Below are 17,425 nucleotides of genomic sequence, written 5' to 3' on the forward strand. Positions count from 1 at the left end.
CATAATTAATGATAAAGGATTATGTACTAAGCTTAATGTACCAGTAATCCTAAATACAGTACGTGTACTGTTAGCATCCATTATAACAATTACGTAATTCGTATTATAGAATGGGTAATATATTTAAACCGACCAATCATCGACGGCGTACTTTAAACGTTTAAAAAAAAAACGGGCCGCATTTTTTTTTTTTTTAAATGCCGTTCTTCTTCTCGTCGAAATATCTTAAAATTTTAATCAACTTCTATTCACCGCTCGTTATTTTTTCTACTTTGAGTGTTAGAAAAGGAAAATATGGTCGTTCTCTTCGGCATTAAAGTTAAGTTGCGTGTTAGCCTGGTGATGTGACGTCATTGTCATGGGAATGAGCTGATCAAGAGGATTGGAGAAGAGGGAACTAGACAATTACCTCAATAAAACAAGAGGTTTTATTTTTTCTCTCTCCGAATCGTTAATTCCAAAAATACTATTTACCGCAATACAGTAAGACTTGATTGCATCCTGATCCGAGTCTTTAATTTTGTTTGCCAATCAAAGTTCTCCTTACTCTTTATTTACGCCCTCTATTGGCTCTTAAAAAGTTTTAAAAACTTTTTTTTTTTTTTTTTTAAATAAGTTTTAAGAATTGGCAACACTTAAACTCAGATCGTATCTAACACCGTCTGGAAGTATAAACTTGGAATTTACTTATTACTTTAAATAAACTTTTTCTCAAAATATGAATATTTATAATTTAATTAAATTCTTAAATATGAAATAATATAAAATAAATATAATTGTAAACGTATTCCGTTCTCTGGTTAATAAGACAATTCGCTACTTTCGCCATCTAGTGGCGATTAAGTTAACGAAATTTTATATCATAAAATTATTAAAATTTTAAATTATTATCTTTGAAAATTATTTTAAAAATCAAACAAAAATTAATATTAAATTTTTAACATTAAAATAACGCTTATAAAAACTTTAAAAAGTTTAAAAACTAATTAATTCTAATGTCGTCAACTAGATGGTAGCAGGTGTAAAATTATAAATATATTTTTTTTAATTAAATTAAATTTTATTAATATAATAAAAATGTAATTATAATTATTATTATTATAACAATTTAATATAGTTTTTATTAATAAATATAAATATTAAGTTAGAAGTTTTAATTAGAAAGCGGATCATGTGATCAACTTGTGACTTTCGATGGCTTAAGCTTAATGATTGAAATTTTCCCTTTCTCTAGTGAAATTTATCTTTTGCTTCATTTATATTCGTTAACTTGAACAATCTACCAATCATTTACTTGCAATGTTTATCCAGGGAAAGACTATATTCCCCCAGGAGAAAGGATTTCAAAAGATCTACGGAAATTCCCCCCTTTAACTAGAATATTATAATCAATTTAACAGTTCGTTGTCAATAAAATTAAGAGATTTCTAATCAAATCATTTCAGTTTGGCTTGCCTATAACAATACAAACATCATTTAAATAACTAATAACGAATTTTAAACATTATTAATCAAATTTTTAAGATATTTTTCACGTTAAATATAATAAAAATAATTTAATTTAATTATTAACTCTTTTTTTATAATTTTTCAATTAAGTCTAAAAAATTATGGTGTAGTTTCGTGTCAACAGATGGAGCCACACAAGAGTGTGATAATTGAACCATTTTTTAAAGGATTTTTTTTCGTGTTTTCTCTTCATTTTCGTTTACTTCCAGTTTATTTGCTATAAAAGTATTATTTATTTAATTTTTTGAATTTTTATAACCTTGAAAAATAGAATTTTTAATGATTAGTTGCATTTGTTTTTGGATCGCTTTACTTTATTATATTTACATCCCTGCTGTATTTTCTGGCATGTTAATGAATTCACACGTTTTCTAAATATACAACTCGAAAAATTTTCTGACGTGGAGTTATAAAGGAGCAATACTATTTTTTATTTTCTTCCTCCTTCATCTGTTCCCTTTATCTCTTCCTGAATTGTGTATGCTTGACTTTATCCATCAGTAAATGCATTCTTTAAGAAATGAATGCATTCATCACACACAGAATGACCCAGATTTGGGTTGAAGAGTATTGCATCTCTGTTCTCTAGCGTAAATTCAACTCAATAGAACACTTCAAAACTTCTGTGAGATTTATCAGGACCACGGAGAGGCCAGTGTGGAATTTTAATCCCTTGCTCGGCAATCACCCCATTGTTGATGCTGTCCGGTAAATAGATGGGTTTTTTTTATCTTTATTATATTTTTCTTATTTTTTTTTAAGGAAGCACTACATCACCAACTTTGCACTCTTTTCTACAAAGAGATAATGTGCCAAAATATATAAATGGCAGATAAAATAAATTGGAAAAATAGCAAATTGCACCTTTATGAGCATTAATTTTATATGTTATTAGACCCAGATATTGCTTCATAGATATATAATAATATGATACTGATTAAAGTTAATTTGTCTCGGATTTTAATATACAATTAAGTATGAGACCAATTTTGTTACTATTATTATTATTATTATTAAAAATGGTTGAATTTTGATTAAAAATAAATTTGCAATAAATAAATTGCCATTAAATCACACAAGAATATCATTAAAAAGGTATTAATGTGTTTGCAATAAAGGACCTTCACGTTTACAATATACGGACCATCGTAATGCAAATCAATTTTTAAGGTTTGTTATCTAAGATATTTGAATTTTTAATAATTAAACACACAATTTGATTATAGACAGAAAGATTTATATATACATATATATTAATAACGATTAATTAAAAATTAGGACCAAATTTGCTTATGTGGAGCATTAACTTTGTACTTCGTCTACGTAAAATTGAGAAATCGAAAAAAAAGTACTTAATTTTTAAGGCCCCACCAAATGATCCTGTTGTTCACCGTGTTAGGGCCTAATTAAGAACCGCAAATGATTTTAATTAAATACAGTAAGATACATTTAAGTATATTATAACATCCCAATATATTATATTATATATAAAAACATACTGTATAGAAAATTGTCCTGTAAGGATGTATTTGCAAGCTATACAAAGCTGTCAAATTTCCACTTTAAACATCTCTANTTTTACTACAAGGATCCAAAATCCACAGTAAAAAAAGGCCAATGCCAATAATTTTGAGAGAAGCCAGCACACTCCAAACGATAAAGAACCTTAATTATGAGGGTAATAACTTAGGATAGGGGGGTTATAAGCTACAGCAATGTTTTTGAAGGGTTCGAGAAGCAAAACTATTCAAGCAAAGCCCGCAGCGATGCTAAAGATTTAAAGGATTTTGTTGAAAGCTTAAAGACGTTTATTATCACTCCAATAACTTAGAAGTTCCGGGTTTGATGTTACAGTTTCTGTCAACTAAACTTAATTATGAAGCCAATAACGTAAATGATACCATTTCTTACCGTTTTATGTCCCCTTTTTTAACGTTTTTTTCCCCTCCCCCGCTACTAAAATCATTCGGGTCTTCAACTTTCGAAAAATCTCCAGTTATAAAAAGTGGAAATCGATAGAAGGAATATTTACGTTTATAAATTTTATTAAAATAGATAAAACTTGATTTAAAGATTTCCAAAATCGTAAATACGTCTTTTACGTCATTCATAAGTCATTTATTGATAGGTAAATCCGATTTTTCATATTTGAATCGTGTATCACGTGATATATTTCATAGTGATAAATGTATTTTATACACTTTTCTGAAAATTTTTTTTAAAAATAATTTCATTTATACATCATTTTTCAAAATATTTCAATAAATTTTAATAAAAACTTTACAAAATATATATATTGTATATATATACTTAGATTGGATAATGGAACAAGACGAAGACTTTCTACGGGGATTTATACAATGGGTTGTTGCAGACGTCGTTAAACAGTGCATATTTATAGCCAATTTACAGTTCAATTGGCAAACATACTGATAATTACATCAGGCGCATTATCTTTACAAAGAGATGGATGGTGATGACAGGTTAGGAGAACGACTGCGCAAACTGTTCTACACGTCAAGAAGTGTCTTATAACGAAAATTGAATTCAGTTGGAAACTACACTTCATCATACAAATAGGAAATTATTATACACAACTCCAACAATTAGGAAATTATTATAAGTTATATAAAGAACTTCTAATCCGTTCACTTAATTAAAATTAATGCACGAGATAAAATTGATTAAATTAATCAGCAATAAAATGGGAAGTAGATTATTATTATTAATTTTTTCTTTTCTTTTTAACACTAGCCACACTCCCTGTATTCAATTTTATACGGTTAAATTTAATCCCATTTTTTACTCCCCTAATTTAANCTCTCTCTCTCTCTCCCTCCTCTCAACAAAAAGATGTAGAGGATTTTCTTGTCAGTGGTTGTAAATTCCCAAATGCAAAATGAACGAATCGACTCTTTCACTTCTTCTTCTTCCTCCTCCTCCTCCTCCTCCTCCTCCTCCATCTCTTCTTCCTCCTGTTCTTCTTCTTCGTCTTTCAAGGAGTTCAAATATAGAAATAAAAGTAAAGACGATAAGACGGATGACTTTCATATCGAGTTAGAGAAAATTTGGGACAAAAATCTGGTCCTGGTGACAAAGTGACAAAGATTGATCGTCAGAGTTCGTCTGCTTCCAATTACTTCTCGCATAGTCGACTGTCAGCTCCCTTTTTACTAGAAGACCACTTTGTCTCTTTGCTTTATGCTATACTAAAGTGTTGACAGACTCCCTAATCGACTGCTTTCCAAAAGGGAGTAATTGGCCGCTCACAGGTTAAAAGTCCTTCCCTCCCCCTTTTTTTTTCTTCTCCTAATAAAAATTGCAAATTTTCTCTTTTCGAAAAGTTTACTTTCTCCTAATTGGGAGTTTGGTCACTTAAATTGGCACGTGGTGCTGATTAAGACCACCCGTATGAAATTAACGTATACAAAACTACAATAGAGAGGTGAGATCTTTCTGGTTATGCACCAATTAGAAAGCGGTTTACTGTATACAAACTATATTACTAGTTTACCGTGTATTAATATGTGATTTTGTATTCCCGTACAGGAAGTGTACTGCGGGAAAGAGAGCATCTGCACAGTGGACGGTTTACACTTCAATAGCGTGTACACAGCACGTGTTAAAGCATACAACAGCACCGGCGAAGGACCTTATAGCGAGACAGTATCTATACAGACGGCCGAAGGTATGTTTTTTTTTACAATCTCTTCCCCTCCCATTACGCTATTCCGGGGTGCAATTAAGTTTTTTGTCCTTTTCCCCGCAGTGGCGTGGTTTACCCTAGATCCCAACGCATCCCACCCGGATGTTGTATTAACAAACGACAATCAGACAGTCACGACAGACAGCTACGAGCATAGAGTTGTTCTAGGAAACATCGCATTCCTACGCGGGGTACACTATTGGGAGGTGACCATAGACAGATATGACAACAACGCCGATCCTGCATTCGGAGTATGCAGATATGACGTGACGAAAGAATTGATGCTAGGTAATAAATACATTCCTTACAGGAACGGAAGCCACTCGTTCATCCTAATCGTTCCCACTCTTCTTCAATAGGTAAAGACGAAAAGGGTTGGAGCATGTACATCGATCATCAGCGCTCGTGGTTCCTGCACGCGGACGTTCATCACACCAGAATCGAAGGGGGTATCGAAGCCGGATCGGTTATAGGTGTCCTGCTCGATTTGGAACGACGACAGTTGTCCTTCTACGTAAACGACGATCATCAAGGACCCATGGCATTCAGTAATCTGGAGGGTGTGTTCTTTCCTGCCGTCAGTATCAATCGCAACGTTCAAGTGACTGTTCATACAGGGCTAGATCCTCCTACTGACAGCGAACACGAGAGCGAAACAGGAGACGATAAAGATCCTACAGAAGAATGATCCTTTGTATGATGAAGTAGATGGCTGTTAGAGAATCGTGACGTGATGTGTAGATGTTAACACAGTTTCTTGTTGTTTAGAAGAAGAAATAATAATGATAATGATGATGATAATAATAATAATAATAATAATAAAAGCAAACGTCCCTCCTTCGTTTATTTATTACTACAGTAGTATTGTTACTACAATGGTTTTATTAAGAATAAACTTTTAACATATTTTTTATGAATTTCTTCCTTACTTTTTGAGAACCGACAGAAGGACTTCACATTTTTCCATCGTAAAATGGGAATAAATAAAAATTCTCTTTTGTTAAATGTTCTTCTTGGATCTTTAAAACTAGGGGTGGAAAAAGCGCTGATGGCATCTCTCGGCTTAGTATGTATCGAGTGGTTTAATCCCGAATTTAAAAAAAAAAAAAAAAAAAAAAAAGATCCTGGAGGATTTGCCAGATTCGTATCTGGGTGTTACCAGTGAATGGTTCCTGATTTATTTAACGATAACGTGGACTTTAAACAAAGAAATCCTAAGAATAAATCCTATTATCGCCACTAAAAAGATCGATCTATTCTTCTAAGAGATCACTAATGATCCTATAAATCCTTAAGAATTATTCTCATCGATTACATTCTTAATTTTTTTTTTCTTTCCATTTAACATAGTTCTGGATTACCAAAAATTACAAATAAATCCTTAAAAATAATTATTTTAAAAATCACAGCTCATCCTTAAACATGTAATTTTTAATGACTTAATCCTGAATAAATCTCTACTAACATGTTATAAATGAATTACAAAATTTAAAGTTGAAGGAATGTTCCATATCAACATTTTATACCCCCGAAAAAGTATAGAAATAATAATCCTGGTGATACTAAAACTGTGCCAAATCAAAAGTAACGACTCGGTGCCATCTTTCGAATCCTTTTCCCCTAATTTAAACACTAATGCCCATTATATAATGGCATTCGAGGATCGCTCTTAATGAATTACACCGAATGTAATTTATTTTCTAACAGATTTACTACATCAGCATAATATATTAATGTCATATGCATAATTAATGATAAAGGATTATGTACTAAGCTTAATGTACCAGTAATCCTAAATACAGTACGTGTACTGTTAGCATCCATTATAACAATTACGTAATTCGTATTATAGAATGGGTAATATATTTAAACCGACCAATCATCGACGGCGTACTTTAAACGTTTAAAAAAAAAACGGGCCGCATTTTTTTTTTTTTTAAATGCCGTTCTTCTTCTCGTCGAAATATCTTAAAATTTTAATCAACTTCTATTCACCGCTCGTTATTTTTTCTACTTTGAGTGTTAGAAAAGGAAAATATGGTCGTTCTCTTCGGCATTAAAGTTAAGTTGCGTGTTAGCCTGGTGATGTGACGTCATTGTCATGGGAATGAGCTGATCAAGAGGATTGGAGAAGAGGGAACTAGACAATTACCTCAATAAAACAAGAGGTTTTATTTTTTCTCTCTCCGAATCGTTAATTCCAAAAATACTATTTACCGCAATACAGTAAGACTTGATTGCATCCTGATCCGAGTCTTTAATTTTGTTTGCCAATCAAAGTTCTCCTTACTCTTTATTTACGCCCTCTATTGGCTCTTAAAAAGTTTTAAAAACTTTTTTAAACAATTAAGACCTAATTGCAGACTTATATATTCCCACTGTTGTTTGTCCGTCTATCCTTCGTTAATCTACAGAATGGAGTTAGGTAGATGAAAATCGAGACCAGATATGGAAAGCTTAGGCCCTGATTAACTATATAAGAACTTCGGGTCTGGACCGGAAGCCAGGTAATTTTTTAAATTAAAATATGATTAAAAATTGCAGCCCGACATTGTGACAATACGACAATAATATACAGTCGATTTTTATAAATATAAAATAGGAATGAATGAATTAATATCAATTTTCACTGTGCTTTAAACTTACTAAATAATATTCAAAATACAACTTAAGACCATTATGAATTTAAAAAAATGTTGTTAAATCTTTATACTGAAAAATATAGCATTAAAGACTAAATAATTTAAATGCAGAATATTTAAAAAATTCAAGAATAAAGTAATCATAAAATAACTAGATATTATATTTGTGTAGATTTGATTCTCGTTATTTTAATATGTATAGCATTATAAATTATATAAATTGTTCTCAACGTTTGTTTAAAATATTATTTTATAATATTATTATAATTCGTTGGTAAAATATTATTTTACCAACGAATTATAGGCTATCTATTTTTCCTTATTTGTCATATAACTAAGTTAGTCTTCGTTTCGTTTAATATTCTTCTGAATGTCCATTAAATTTTTATCTTGTATTTCGAATTTAAGAATAACACATTATAAAAAATGCAAGCTACATTATTATTATTTTTCTCGAGTGTTTTTAAAAATTATCATCATCCTATCTGTTTGCTGTTTTTTCAAAAAATTTTTTTCGATAATTTTTCCTTCTTTTTATCGTGTCATCACCTATTAAAATTAGCTTTTTCGTGTGCGTTTTGCCTATTTAAGCGCATTCATTATACCGTCAAGATTGGGTGCCATTTTTTTTTTATCCGATTAAACTGTATCCTGTTTTGCCAGATGAAAATGGCTTTCTTATTAAAAATACAAAAAGCCTACATGATTCGCATTAAAATGACAGCTTAAATGCGATACATTTTAAATCTTAATACTTAATCTTCTGCTTTTAAACAGAGTTCTTCCATTTATTTCGATTAATATAACAAAATATAATAACAAACTGAAGTAAAAATATATTTTTTTATTGTAACAAATTTACAATTCTACGAGATATCCATTTTCACCACAGAAAAGAGGAATTTGTATTAGCAACAATTCAATACATTCGGTGGCATATTTTAATATTTCTTAAAGAAAATATATTCAATATATATTCAATATATTCAATCTCTTGTTCATTTAATGACATTTATGGAAATATAATAAATGATACAGTAATTATTTTGAATATTAAAATTTGAACAAAACTTGCATTGAAATGAATCTTATGATTCATTTCAATGCAAAATGAATCTTATGATTCATTTTAATGCAGGTTTTATTGGTTAAAATTATCTGTATAATTAATTATCTTTAAAATAATGCAGTTTCTTTTTTACCAACTCTATTTTTCTCAATTTCCGAATTTCATGCCTCAATTAGTGCGTATACATAAATTTAGTTTTATAAATAGACGTCTCATTGCATTATATTAATATTAATCTTGTTTAACATCTTTAGGAGAAAATTTCCAGGCTTTCTTTCAATATTCAATAAATAGGAAGTCTAATAACCGTAATTATTTAGCGTAAACATCAAATCCGATGACATATTCTGGTAGCTGAGCAAAAAAGTTGTGTAAGTTTATTAAGAGGAACTGAAGTGTGTTTACGAAAGTTTTCATTAGCAGCTTACATAGCATTCTTATTTCTTAGCAATTCAAAAAAAAACATGGCAAAAGGGCCTGCTCTATCCGGGTACTATACAAGCTCTCGACGGCCCTCAATAGGCCAATATATGGACAAATATCAAAGTTTTTTTTCTTATTGGATGTTGATAACATGAAGTATTCACACTTTCGATAAGCAAGAAACGAACAGAAATGGAAAAACATGATATGGAAACTCCCAGAGCTCCCATGTACACATAAACTCTAATAGTTTATGTGTACAAGACGAACATCAATAAATACGAAGACTAAAACGATACACAGGAGAATACAATGTCACCAATACATCGAAGATGATCACATACTGTATTTCCGAATATCTAGTGGCAAACAACTTGTATTAATGTAAGATTTTGATTATAGTGTCTAAATATTTTCTTGCATATAAGTGGTCTAGAATTTTCTCATTTATTATCACCATTTTGAACTCATCTTGTTAATCTCTATGTTAAAAGATTATATTTTATATAATGCTTTATAATGTTGTATAATATATATAATGTTAAGTTATATACTGTAGAATATATCGTAGATGACTGAAATAAAGCTTGCAATATTACATAGAACAAATGAAATTGTTAAAACCTTACATTTATAAATATATAGGCCTATATAATATTTATAAGTAGGCGTATAGTGGGAAAAAGAAGTCTACATATTAACTAATTTCTTAATAAATAAAGGAATTAATTAGTTTACAACATTTTTACGTGTTACGTTCTTAATATCCAAGAGCGCGCAGACATAATGGGAGCCTGGATAGAAAAGAACGCTTTGTCTATATCGAGACGAATAATATATATATATATTTAATAAATTATACTGTATTTAATATTTGTTTTTAATTGATTTATCTGGTAATTATATTTTATAAATACCTATTTTATCAAATCTTGTTTTTAACAGTTGATTGATTTACTCTTCATTTTATAGTAGAGTCCCAGAAACTGGACTTTCAATAACTCAACATTCGGAAAGGGGGGAAATACAAATCTAATTTTTACCGCTATAACTTAACACTGGGATTGAATAAGTTTTCGCTCGTTGTTGGCAACACTCGATAATAGCATCAATTCTGCCTGTTAACAATGAATATAACCCTTTTTTCCAAGGTACCAATATAAAACTCCACGACGCGAATGTTAATAACTCGAAACTAGCCACTGAATAACCAATGATTCTAAAATATGTTAATAATAAACAAGCATATTTTTTAAAGTTAACAGAAACTAAAACAAAAATATAACAGATTTGGTAAGATATTTTAACCTATATATTTTTTTTTTTACTTATAATTCTGATTTATGTACAAGAAAATGTAGAACTTGTAAACAATTTTTATTACTTTATGAAAAGTTTACACGTTTAGAATAGCTCTGTAAATAAAACTACAGTTTGAACATGTAAATAATGTCAGAATAGTAAGTTAAACAAATAATTCAAAATTTCGTTTTTAATGCATAAATTTACATTTTTATTTTAATAACTAAGTAAAAAAGTTATAAATATTCTTAATACAGATTTTAGAAAATACACTAAACTACCATTTTTATTTATAAGTTTTTGAACTTATAAATTTTTTATTTTGTTCTTGATAATCATTCATAGCTTATTTGAAACAAATCAAATAAACAATTCGATTAAAAAATTATTTTACTTTTATTTTTCTTTAATTAAATTAACAAGTAATTAATTGATTTTTAAATTTTATATATTTTTAAATTAACGAAAAAAATTTGAAGTAAACTATTATTATATTATATTTATTTATTTTTAATTGTTAGATTTTATTAAATCTATTTCAAGTTTAGTTATGCTTTTAATATTTTTCGTTTTATATTGTGTTATCTTAACATAAAACTCCCGATTGAATCATATCTTCTACTGAAATAAATCTGTGTTTAGCGATACATATTTTTCTGTACTCGTAAAATACATAAGATTTTCCTTTCTCTACAGCGATAATAATGCAGCAAATTAAATTTTNAAGCGCCCTCTAATTATTTTGAAGTTTTATATTAAATTTATAATAATTTTTTAAATTTCGTCTGCATTTTACATTTATAATTATTATTAATTTGACACGTTTATATTAGCATTAATATTAATAATAATTTATAATAATCTTTAAAAAAAAGTTTTAATTATGCCTCTAACGTTATGTGACAAGCGAGTCAACAATTGATTTATGCAGACTGAAAATTTTTAAAATGCATTATTTAATTTACTGCAACGAAAGACCAAAAAGAAAAGAGGAAAAAAATGATTTACGCCCTCGGCTTGTAATATATTTAAACTTATAAACTAACCCGTCAATAGTCAGCATAAAGGAGACCTTTATGCTTAGTCTTCCAAGAGTGTTATGTGCCGGCGCCATTACATTTTCGATAACATCTTTTGTTTATTCTCTCGGCGGTTCTTTATATGAATGAAGTATTGTTAGAAATTCACTCTTCTTAATATATTTAAACATTGAAAAAAAGTTTTCTCATAAAGTAATTCGTTAAAACGAAACCCTTAAGGGATGAAATCGGTAATATTGTACTTACAAGTTGCGAATCTTCCGGGAGTTGTTTACTCTTTAGGGGGGTCAGTCGACCGATGTCTGATAGGATTAGCGAATTTTTGGTGGAATTCCTTCTTTAATAGCACCATCGGTGTATTTGTTAACCTCCAGAAAGATTTTCTTGGTGTTTTTACTTAGTTTTCAACTAATTTAAGGATATATTTTAAAAGATTTTATCTCGTACTTGGAAGTTAAAATCACATTTAACGAACGTTAAGCTTCTGTTACGAGTTAATTATGCTTGCAAGTATTAATGGTTTAAATTGGTCCTGACGAATTTTCAACGCCGCAATTTTAATTTCAACAGTTCTAGTCATAAATCCATATCCTGTAAGCGAAGGGTGTGTGTCTGTACCATTTTAATGAAGTTTTATATGGGATTCATTATAATAAAAACAAAACTTTTATAGCAAATATAAAAAAAAATTTTATGAGGTTTTTTTCCTCCTATAAACGGCTTATTCTAGTAGCACGTGTCGATTTTTTTTCCCTCTCGCTAATTATTTTAATATATCATATTTTAAGGGTTATATAACGGGGAGAAAAACAAGACATACAATCTACTGAATTTAATTCTAGATGGAAAATTCATTAAAGAATCATCAACCGCCCCTTTAACAGAAAGACATTAGACAAGATCCGGGTAAAGGGCATATTTAGGAGGCAGTTTAAGGGCTCATATCTTGAAATTCATACAAAAGATATGACTAAATCTTGTTTGGTGATATTTACAATTAAAATAACTAGATAATATATCCTTTACTTTATTTTAATCTTGAAGCATTCATTCTTATCTTTGCAAATTGAAAAAAACCTTCGAGAGAATTTTACTACAAGGATCCAAAATCCACAGTAAAAAAAGGCCAATGCCAATAATTTTGAGAGAAGCCAGCACACTCCAAACGATAAAGAACCTTAATTATGAGGGTAATAACTTAGGATAGGGGGTTATAAGCTACAGCAATGTTTTTGAAGGGTTCGAGAAGCAAAACTATTCAAGCAAAGCCCGCAGCGATGCTAAAGATTTAAAGGATTTTGTTGAAAGCTTAAAGACGTTTATTATCACTCCAATAACTTAGAAGTTCCGGGTTTGATGTTACAGTTTCTGTCAACTAAACTTAATTATGAAGCCAATAACGTAAATGATACCATTTCTTACCGTTTTATGTCCCCTTTTTTAACGTTTTTTTCCCCTCCCCCGCTACTAAAATCATTCGGGTTTTCAACTTTCGAAAAATCTCCATGAATTCCAGAAATGGCAGAATTATAGAAGAGAATTTTCAACGATTTTCGGCAACAATTAACTTTAATTTAATACATTTAAGTTGTTTAAGCTTAATTAAATTCGTTTTAATGGCCTAAAGTGCTCATTTCCTATTAATAAGCGAATTTTAACGTGTAATGTAATGCGCCTAAACGTCATCAAGGGAGCAAAGTATCGGTTTAAGAAATACCTTATTAATGACGTAATTATATAGAAAATTTATATTAAATTCGACTTGTTAACAAATTTCGATATTTTTTAATATTTACTTTATGAATTCTTTCGAATGGGACGAAAAAAATCTTAGGAACTACATTCCATATCGGATGCATCGAGCTGTGAAGTAGTGGCGCGGTTCACTTGAATGTGGGTTTGACAGCTTCAAATGGAGTAGTGCAGTCTGTGGGCCCGTTAGTTGCTTGTTGGACGAATGACGATGACTGACATTGACTGACACTATGGGGAATGCGTGGAAGTTTATCGTCACATGGATATTAGCTGGTGAGTACGAAATTTCTTACATTAATTAAGGAATTTAATTATCTTTCTCCCTTCTAAAACGTAATTTCGGGTGGGCCCCTTATTATTATGTCGCTATATCGAGGTTTTTCAACGTGTTCGAACCCGATTTACTTCAACACGTGTTAATTACCTTTACTGTTTGTCAAGGGCCTACCAAATTTGATGGGGGGGTGACAGACAAGCCGAGCTGTTGAGGAATTTAGCCCCCTCCAAAATTCATATATTTTTTAATGTTATAAAGTAATTTGATGACGGTATTGAATAATAAATTAATTAGTTATTTAAAAAAATGCTAATTAATTCTAATCACAATTAGAATTAATTGCGTTCTAGCTTCTCGGTATAAACTTAAGTGAGCTCGTTATTTTGCTAACGCTTCCTGAATTAAATTATCTTTCTCTCTCTCCTTTTTTTCTACCACGATGCGAGATTTTGACAGATTTTAGTGACTTTAAAATGTGTTTATACAGTCGACCCCCTATAACACTGTTGATTATTCCGTTTTATATGAATTTCATGTTGTACGAGTCACTTAGATTTTACAAATACGTGAGCCGTTCACAGCCTGGCACACATATTTGTAAAATCTAAGTGACTCGTACAACATGGAATTCATATAAAACGGAATAATCAACAATGTTATAGTGGGTCGACTTGTATATAATCTACATTCGTATATTTTGATAAATTCGGACCCTCCCGATGTAGAATAGCATAAATTTTTTTAAGTCCTAAATCCATATTTCTTTAAACTGAGTTTTTATATGAGGATCTTTAACAGATTTTAACACCTTTAAGGATCTTTCTACTCAATTGGATTTAGTCTGGGATATGTGTTATAGCAGATTCGACTCCTTGGTGTATTTCCTTTAACGAGGTTTGTCCCCTAATGTCAGTTTTCAGGGCCATTATCCTCTAAATAGCTTGGCTTTGGCTCCTGCTAAAGCTCTCCTTATCCGAGTTTATCTGCTTTGATACAGATCACTGACAGATTTTGGCTACTTTAGGACCTCACAACTTGTTTCGTTAAGTTTTTGGCAAAATTTGAATGTTTTTCGGCGACTCGACACTCCCCTAATTTGATTTAATCCTCCGTTAAGTCAGTTTTATCTGCCCTGATACAAATCGTTAACAGATTTTTTGCTCCTTTAAAGGATTTTAAATCTATTCTTTAGTACTTTTTGAATCGAATTTAGCATCTAATATGTTATTATAATATTATAAAATGCTAGTATTAACTTACTTGTTATACTTTAAATTACACACCCCTTCTCGTGTTTAACAGTTTGCTCCATAATCTAAAATATGATTTATCTCAAAATATATATTTAAAGGGGATATATTTTATCACAGATCGACCCTGATGGTATTTTCTTTAACGAGGTTTGCTCCCTGATGTGTCTACAGAATGGCTACCCCCTAATAGCCCCGTTTGTACCTCTGTTAAGTCTCTTTATCCAGCCCGATACAATCTTTAACGGATTTTATCTCCTTGAGCTGTGTTTATACTTTATCAAGGTTTCGTGTCCATGATGTCGATTCCTCAACAGAATTAAAACTACTTGGAAGACTGTTCGCAAGGCTGAAACTTTTCATTAGTAGCTAGAAGGAATGGGATTCCTGCCTTAAAGACAGATATAGGTGGAAGGTAAATTAAATTAAAATGTCACAAGGGGAGCAACAATAGTAAAAATCCAGCCAATTACACGAAGGACGCAGAAATGTAGCAATGGCTGCCATTAGCGACTCTTCCATGAGAGATTTAATTTCCCGACACAAGATAACGCAAACGCTAATTGAATCAAGTAAATGCCTTCGATACCAAACAATGGGTTTGTTTGGTGCAAAATTAAACATCCGGGGCATTTTTGTTGTAGTTTTCTTCCATATCTGCAAAGAGTCGAATTAAAATAAATTATATTATTTGCCCGTTTACACTTCACTCTGTTCTAATCTGAATTATTTGTGACGTGTCTTCTATATGCAAATATTCCAAGTTTTGTATATTTCTTGTGTTTCGGATTTCTAGATTATGTGTTCTATGTATTGTTTATATGTCTTGTGTATGCAAATATATATTTTACTGTCGCAGATCCTTCTTATATGTTATTCTAATTCAATACCGTTCGCATTCCTGGATTGGTGTTCTGTGTATTGTTCTATGTATATCTTGTACAGTACTATTACAGTATTGGATTATTTTGTTCTGTACGCCTCTTACTTGCTGTCTATTATCAGTATTCGAGTTTTAGATTACGTGTATGCAAATATAATACATATTCTTGTAGCCTATGAATGCAGTGTACTGTACAAGAATACGTATCATACAGTGATAGAAACAATTCTTTTACATATTTAAATGTATGTAGCCTTTCATATAATCTAACATAAGTTTAAAATTCTAAGATAAATAATATATCTATTGCTTTAAAAAAATTTCTTTGGTATAGTAACGCCATGACGAAACAATCCATAATAAAGAGTTTGGAATCCTAGATAAGCTATCATCGCTAATCCCTGAGGAACTGATCGGGTCCCACCGCGCCATAAGAGAAGTCAATATTCTTTTCGGTTCCATCCCCATGCATTGCCATAAGTTCACGCTACCCTCGTTAATACGTCACTCGTTATAACGTTTAATTTACTAGTAAAAGAGCACTCCAACTGATTAAAATATATCGAGATCTATAGAAAAACATAAGCTAAGCTTTTCCGAATTAACGTCGATTATAGTAATAAATGCCGTAATTACTTATATAATCGTCTTTAAAACTAGCCGTAAAAAAAAAAAAATAAATAAATACTCTAAATGATGATAATTCGTGCAGTATTAAAATAATAGAAATGCCATTTAACTATACGTGAACTGTTTAAAATAATTCACTCTAGTTATCTTACTTCAGGGGAATTTTATATCCCTAGTCATAAACGACAATATTTGCCTTAATTAAACTTTCAAACATCTCAGTTTGCTCTTGAATGCCGAATGTCACGCACTTATCTCGCTTGTCTCCTACCATAACCAATATACAGAGCAGACCCAACCTGGGTGTTTTCCTCCTACGAATGGTTTATGTAGTTCTGGTATCCGCTTAGAGACCGTCATAAACTTTTATGACATTAATCGTAGGCAGTACACGCGATTCTTGTTTATCGACACCGTCTGATGTCGGATTCTAGTCACATTCCACGCCTGAACAGAAATTTTCGTGATGCCAACCAATGAAAAAAAATATATATATAACATTGTAAAGGATACAAGAACATTGCTCTTTCTGGACAATACGGACAAAGATCAGTATCTGTTTGATTAACATCCGAAAATAAAAAAAATATACATTTATTGATTTTCAACGGACTGGAGTTCTGAACTTTCTTACGGATTCCCCTTTAACAAAAGCGAACAGTTCCCATGTTGAATATACACATAACGCTAACAGGGATCCCTTAACAGGGCATGTATTAAAACTCGTCTTGGCACAGCCCCGAGCCCATTTATTCCTCTTCCCTAACACGAAAAATCGATTTTATTTGCAGCGCGAGTTACGAAGGATCCAAAACTTTTACAACTGGCAAGGAGGGGAGAAAAAAACTAGAATAAATAAAATAAAATTTCATTCAAGATATACGCAGTAGTGTCAGTCAAAATTATAAAATATGAAGGAAAAAAAATTTAAGAGCATCA

General features: G+C 30.7%; 2 protein-coding genes across 2 annotated transcripts in view; both read left to right on the forward strand.

Moving 5' to 3' along the window:
• Window positions 1-4,408: 4,408 nt before the first annotated feature.
• LOC111631203 (E3 ubiquitin-protein ligase TRIM9-like) lies at window positions 4,409-6,063 on the forward strand. Its single transcript, XM_023375408.1, has 4 exons — window positions 4,409-4,531; window positions 5,047-5,197; window positions 5,279-5,503; window positions 5,575-6,063. The coding sequence occupies exons 1-4, from the start codon at window positions 4,409-4,411 to the stop codon at window positions 5,901-5,903; spliced, it is 828 nt and encodes a 275-aa protein (XP_023231176.1). The 3' UTR covers window positions 5,904-6,063.
• A 7,524-nt stretch (window positions 6,064-13,587) lies between these two features.
• LOC111631198 (inactive tyrosine-protein kinase 7-like) overlaps window positions 13,588-17,425 on the forward strand; it is a 34,459-nt gene continuing 30,621 nt past the window's right edge. Inside the window, exon 1 of the mRNA XM_023375403.1 lies at window positions 13,588-13,719. Coding sequence (XP_023231171.1) covers window positions 13,677-13,719 — 43 coding nt within the window. The 5' untranslated portion in view covers window positions 13,588-13,676. The remainder of the gene's footprint in view (window positions 13,720-17,425) is intronic.

The sequence above is a fragment of the Centruroides sculpturatus genome, unplaced genomic scaffold (assembly GCF_000671375.1).
Source record: "Centruroides sculpturatus isolate CEXI.00-Female unplaced genomic scaffold, Cexi_2.0 scaffold602, whole genome shotgun sequence".
In the NCBI taxonomy this organism is placed as follows: Eukaryota; Metazoa; Arthropoda; class Arachnida; order Scorpiones; family Buthidae; genus Centruroides; species Centruroides sculpturatus.

What these genes read in the sequence shown, in the direction of transcription:
- LOC111631203 (XM_023375408.1), top strand. Translation starts at nt 4,409, where the DNA reads ATGAACGAATCGACTCTTTCACTTCTTCTTCTTCCTCCTCCTCCTCCT. An exon ending in ATCTATACAGACGGCCGAAG is followed by an intron (nt 5,198 to 5,278) that starts GTATGTTTTTTT and finishes TTTTCCCCGCAG; the next exon opens with TGGCGTGGTTTACCCTAGAT. An exon ending in GACGAAAGAATTGATGCTAG is followed by an intron (nt 5,504 to 5,574) that starts GTAATAAATACA and finishes CTTCTTCAATAG; the next exon opens with GTAAAGACGAAAAGGGTTGG.